The sequence below is a fragment of the Paramormyrops kingsleyae genome, chromosome 8 (assembly GCF_048594095.1).
Source record: "Paramormyrops kingsleyae isolate MSU_618 chromosome 8, PKINGS_0.4, whole genome shotgun sequence".
Classification (NCBI taxonomy): domain Eukaryota; kingdom Metazoa; phylum Chordata; class Actinopteri; order Osteoglossiformes; family Mormyridae; genus Paramormyrops; species Paramormyrops kingsleyae.
In genome coordinates, this window is record NC_132804.1 from 16,726,416 (window position 1) to 16,732,415 (window position 6,000).

The 6,000-nt window shown below is 47.1% G+C and overlaps 1 protein-coding gene across 1 annotated transcript; it reads right to left on the minus strand.

Annotated features, from left to right (window-relative positions):
* Positions 1-1,558: 1,558 nt before the first annotated feature.
* On the minus strand, positions 1,559-4,906 carry apof (apolipoprotein F). Its single transcript, XM_023831522.2, has 2 exons — positions 4,639-4,906; positions 1,559-3,975 (listed from the first exon to the last, which is right to left on the minus strand). The coding sequence occupies exons 1-2, from the start codon at positions 4,719-4,721 to the stop codon at positions 2,670-2,672; spliced, it is 1,389 nt and encodes a 462-aa protein (XP_023687290.2). The 5' UTR covers positions 4,722-4,906; the 3' UTR covers positions 1,559-2,669.
* Between the last annotated feature and the right edge of the window lie 1,094 nt (positions 4,907-6,000).

The window sequence follows — 6,000 nt, forward strand, 5'->3', positions numbered from 1 at the left end:
AACACCGGGTGTATTGCAGTTCATGACCCCAGCAGGTTTCCATTAGCAACTGACATTAACGGGAACATGTGTGGTGACCCTGATGAGCCATAGTTGCTTGATGTCATTAGACTCAGTCATGTAACTGATCTGTTTCACTTTGGAAAGCTACTTGAGTTCTTTTAATCTAACATTTTGGGAAATGAACAGCATGGCTGTGTATTTCTGTTGCTATAATGGCAATGGTATCTTCACTTTTAATTGCATATGCCGCAACACATGCGCATGCGCATGCAAATGTAAGCATCTTCATGTGATGTTAAAAAAAAATGCAGCTTCCTCCAGGAGCACGATGTCGGTAATGAAGCTGACAAATAAAACTCCTTAACAATTTCACCACCAGCACAGTACAGCTGAGAAATTCCATCCATCGTCTAACTGTGCGTCATGGTGAAATGCATGAAGGACAGATTCAAGAATATTCTGCAAGTTAAGCCAAGTCATTTTATTCTGGTGTGCAATATATCATATATAGGAAGATGAAGACCTTATGAGTGTCATGTGTGAGGAGCAGGTGAGCCGGGTAAACAGGGTTTTAATTGACACGAGAAGGCAGACATTCACTAACACGCAGAACAATACAATGACGGATCTGGGTAGACTGACTGAGACAAGGACTAAATACAAAGGACAGGTTGGAATTAACTAGACATAGGTGGGAACAATCAGGAAATCACACGAGGTAACAAGGTGGGCGTGGCACACATCGGGATCGAACGGAGCGGATCGTGACAATGAGGCACGTAATGAGTATAGCAGACACCAGAGATGGCTGGATGTGTGACTCAGAGGATGAACGTTTTTAGGGAACCGAGGCCCTCGAGCAGCTTGATGTTCTGACTGCATGGGTTTTGCTAATTGCCTTTGAACATGCTCTCAATCTTAGTGACCCCAAGCAGCTGAAGCAATACATCTGAGATCTTTCAAAAAGCTATTCTTAGAGCTAGATCACCGAAATCCCAGTTCAGAAGTCAGCTCACAGTCAGTTCACAACTCTTAAAGGCTGATCTAAGTTGGTTATTCATTTATTATTAATCCATCATTGCTTTCTTTCTTAGAAGATTGTGAAGCATAAATCAGATGTAAGTTCTATTTCACAGACACTTCTTCCTTTGAGTTTTATGTGGATTCCCTACACAGTCCTGCAGTGCAGTTTACTGGGAAGGATACCTTGACTGTTTTGAAACCTTGACTGTTTTTCTTGAATGCCTTCAACACACTTTAGGTGTATTGCTTTTTCATTTTTTTCCCAAGCAGAAATATAAGTGAGGTGTCAGAGCAGAGACAGAGAAGCTGCTTTTGTTCCCATATGGCAGAACCTTGAAACACTGTCAATGCCCCAGTTATTACTGTCAAATCAGCGTGTGATGCACAGTAATGCCGCATTTTGTGTTTTGACATGAAAATTCAACTGCTTGTGCTATTAAACTTAAAAGTATAAAAGCGTTTCAATCCATATGTTTTGTGCAAATTTTCAGGGGTTTATACTGTGTTGAAATAAAGACCCAGGAGGCTGTGGTTCATTTTGACTTCTTTACTGTACATTCCTGGCACAAATTGCATCATGGAGCGTAAATCACACACAGCATGGCGAAGTTCCATCTGGTTTACATAATGGGGATTGCAATAATTATAGCTGAAATTTTAAAAGTCATTTCAGGAAACTGCGGTATACTCAGGGCCAGTCATAGCCCATGTGGTGCCCCCTGCATTGTGCCCCCTGCGTTGTGCCCCCCGTTCAAAACAAAGTGTAATCAGCTAAGCTGGCGGAAATGCCGCCCTGTGTGGCCTATGTTGCCTAATGAGTTGAACTGAACTGGATACAAAAGCAATAAAAATAGAAACACAATAAGCTCGCTGCCTGAAAGTCAGGTTGTGTAAATTTAAAGGATCTACATTTCAAATGTACATATCACATTCAATGACAAATATTTCTGTTACACTTCAGTTACAATATTGCAGTCTAAGTTAATTGAGGTTCTTCCTTTTTTACAAGACCTGCTATTGTCCTGTGTAGGTACATCTGGATACTCTGAAAGATCTACAAGAAATAACTAAGATCTACAATGATTCTTAAAACTATTTGTGAAAATCTGATTAATGGGTGTGACTGCCTGCTGTATATACAAAAACCTGCACTGATTTACCTACTGGTTGTCTGTTTGAAAACCTAAAAAAGGCTGACTCATTCTTAATCTTTAACGGAATTTCCCTGTTATGCTTTTACCAGAAAATAATCGTGTCGCTGTGGACATTTCTCTCAGTCTAGAGAAACGCTGAGGTCCGTCTCTGTCTCCACTGAAAATTATTTCAATAAACAGTATAAGCCTGGTTCTGTGAATCTCTTGCTAGCACATTATGTGAGGAACTAGTCTATGGTAAAAATTAATGAGTAACAACAAAATTTCAAGCTTAGAATTTCCTTTCCCAATTTATGCTTAAACTGAAGCAGAACTTCAGTTTAAATAGAACTTCACCAAATAAATGATCCGGTATTCATCAATATTCCACTGTGCTTGGGGCCACTCTGGGACCAGGACTGGGGATGGGTACTACCTTTATAGTCTGTATTTGGAGCGAGGGTGAATATTCAACCTGTATTAAGCAGAGGAAATGTCCTCTATGAAACATTACTCAATAGTAAAAGTGGTGGACCAGATATTCTGGTTCATGATTATGTCCTCTTTGCTGTTCATGTTCTTGAGGAGGTACTTGATCCCTGCTTTCACGCCCGTCTTCACGCCAGCCCCCAGCGCATAGCCTGCCACCCCCACTGTGCCCCCCGTCACAGCCATCAGGGCGTCGGTGCCCAGGTCCACAGCGCTGAGGAGGGCCCTCTCCTTTGCCGTGGTAGAGCAATTGACAGACGCGTAGTAAACAGCAGTGCCCAGGCCGTAGAGCGTGCTCACTGCAGGGATCCACTCCACTACGCTGTAGACACGCTCCTCTCTCTTGTCGACGCAGTCTTGTTCGGTGCTGCGCGTGACACGTCCAGCGCGGGGCAGCCCACACTCTCGGATCCAGCTCTCCGAGCCAGTAGAGGGCACCACGCGGCTTTGTCTTCTCAACACTGCCCTGTAAAGGCCCAAAGTGACACCAGGGGACACACCGGCACACTTGTGGCCCAGAAGCTCACAGGCACGCACTGCCGCTGCCATTTCCCCTTCCTCCTCAGCCGTCTGGCCCAGGAGCTGAGTTCCATTCACCCTTATCCAGCCCTGACACTCATCGTCCCCCCCAGTCACTCTATCTCCCAAGTTCTGACCCCACTCCTCCTCAGTCCTGGCCAGCTGCTGGATGTTGAACATAACAGCTCGTAGGTGTGACTCCCTCCATGCCCCGCTGGGGGAGCTGGTGGCTTGCAGCCTGCGGTTCCTCTCCAACAGCTCATCCAAGTCAAGCAGTAGCTCCTCTGTATCCTCCTGGCCCAGTATTTCAAACAGCTGCAGAACCAGGACCTGGGCCTCCCTAGAGCAGCCAGCAGCCACCAGAACTGGCACTAGGGACAGCCCCAGCAGCTCGCGGGGGAAGAGAGCAGATGCAGAGCTGTCCAGTGTCGCTGTTGCCAGGAGCTCCTCACAGCTAATGCTGCCCTCCAGGCTGATGGGTCGCATCTTCTCCCGGAGCATCATCATGATGCTCCTCACCAGACGGAGGGTCCCTTCAGGTGTCTCTTCCTCAATACCTGAGTCTCCATCTGGTCCTGGGGATCCTGGGGACCCAGCCTGCAGGGTAGGTCCAGAGGCGGTCAGCAGCAGCTCTGGCTTTCGGTCTCCCTCCAGGGTCATATTCTGGTACCGCAGGACCTTCCGGCCCGGCGGAGTGGCAGGCTGGGAGTGGATGCATTCAAGCAGCAAGAGCTGAATCACGATCAGCCACTTGAGTTTTGGATTTGCCATTCCGTCACAATCTCCCGGGTGATGCAGCTCCAGCATACTGGGCAGGCAGAGACATCAGGGGAAAGTTTACAGATGTGCGTCAGTGTTTTCCAGGTGTGGAAGCACTTAAGCTGTAGCTGAAACTGTCCTTCAGAAAACAGAGGTAACAGCACATCTCCCTATGCGCAAGTGAAACAGTCCCCCCCACCCTGAAAGGGCCCTCCCCCTGGCATGCAGCCTGCTCTCCTGCTCTCATCGGTTACGCTCATTCTGCAAACGCCTGGCCATCTGTCACAGTCAGACATGCCAGCAGCTCATCTTATGCAAGATTATTTTATGAAACTGTCATGAAGAAAATGATCAGGATGTGATGCTTCGTAATATCTCCTTCAGTGGTTTAATTCTCTTCCTTATTTAATTATTGGTTTAAGGAAATCAGTTTATAAAAACATCGTCTTTACTGGTTGAATTCTGGACAGATGCAAACATTGTTAAACATGTGAGCTTTCATTTCATTCTCTCCTCTCTCTTAACTATCCTGGCCATTAGAAAAATTAAAAGAAAAGAAAAGAAGACGAACTGGTGAACACCAACGAAATAAGTGTCAGTTATTAACAAACCTGTTCAGGGTGGAAATCACAGTTATATGTAACATATCTCCCATAATTCCCAATAACTAAGTCATTGCCTGAGCAAACAGTTGCTACTTTGTAAGACTCACCGCAAACAGATGTCCCGAGTCTGGTGTCTGTGAGCGCCAGGCTGTTTCACTGTGTCTCTATGTGCTCCTTCCCACTCAGACATATAGAGATCATTTCTGTCCCAGTCACCAATGGGATTCTAACTCTGTGATAACCAACACCCCCTGGCCCCAGCTCACTCCCCCCTCCTCTAGTTGGCCTCATTGCTGAATAGCAAGGACAGGGCTGGAATATTGATTCATGCAGAGAAGGCCCATGCTTTCTAAAGCGGTTTTGTTTGTTTGCCCTTCTCTCTTGCATTCTCCTCCTCCTCCTTCTCCTATGCCTCCTCCTTCTCCTGTTTCTCCTCCTCCTTCTCCTCCCCCCACCTTTGGAGTAGTAGAGGTTTTGCCGGCAGCCTAGATACTTAGCAACAGGCTGCTCTCGAGTCAGGAGCAGCGGTTGTTGATGAGGGTCAGTGAGGCTGAGACTTCATCGGCTCTGCTGAGCCGTCTTGCTCGAAAACACGGTGGAGTCGTGCTGAGAGAGGGACCACACGTCACTGAGCCTCCAAGACAAACAGGGATGAAGAGGCCCCTGCTGTAGGGAGAGGCTGCAACACTGCAGCACGGCGGCTGCATCTGCTGCTATTCCTAGCAACGTTCAGATCTCAGAAATCTGCGTTCATCAGCTGACTTCATGAAGTTCACAGAGGGAAGCTTCCTTCCCCCATGCTCAAGCTTTATCACACTCTTCAAGTCGCACTGGCTGTGACATGCTCAGAAATTTGTCAGGGCAATTTTTTTTAAAGAATTTGCTCTATTATGACCAGAATTAACTGTTATACAGCGAATATGTGCTTGTGTAAGAGTTTTGTATGAATATCTGTATATTTACCCTGTCCCCCCCCAAAAAAAAATTGCCATAGGTCAGGAGGGTGGTGCAGACCTGTCTCACTGTGTAACTGAAGCTACATTCTTCCATGGTGGAAGCTTCCTGAGAGACTCGTTGAATGGGCTCCAAGACCTCGGGGTCCTCTGGGACCCCGGCTGCTTTCTGTGCTGAGTACTCTACTCCATTCCCATTCAGGGTCAACGATCCGGCACTTGTTCACTTTTTAGCAGGGGGGCAAAGGGAAATGGAGTCGAACAAAAAGCTGAGCTTTGGCAATAAACAAACACGGGCTCACAGAAGGCGGGGGGAGGGGGGCCAGGAGCTTTTAACTGCAGTGTCCAAGGCACCTCCTTTTAGCCTGACTGAATGGATCGTCTCTCGTATGCCAGACAAGGCAGAGAGTGCCACTGTAATGGCGCGTTGGAGCTACGGCAGCAGGGGGCAGTGTGAGCTTCGTGTTTATTTGGCAGTAAGTGCACTCAGAGCACACAGGCTCAGGAGGCATGAGT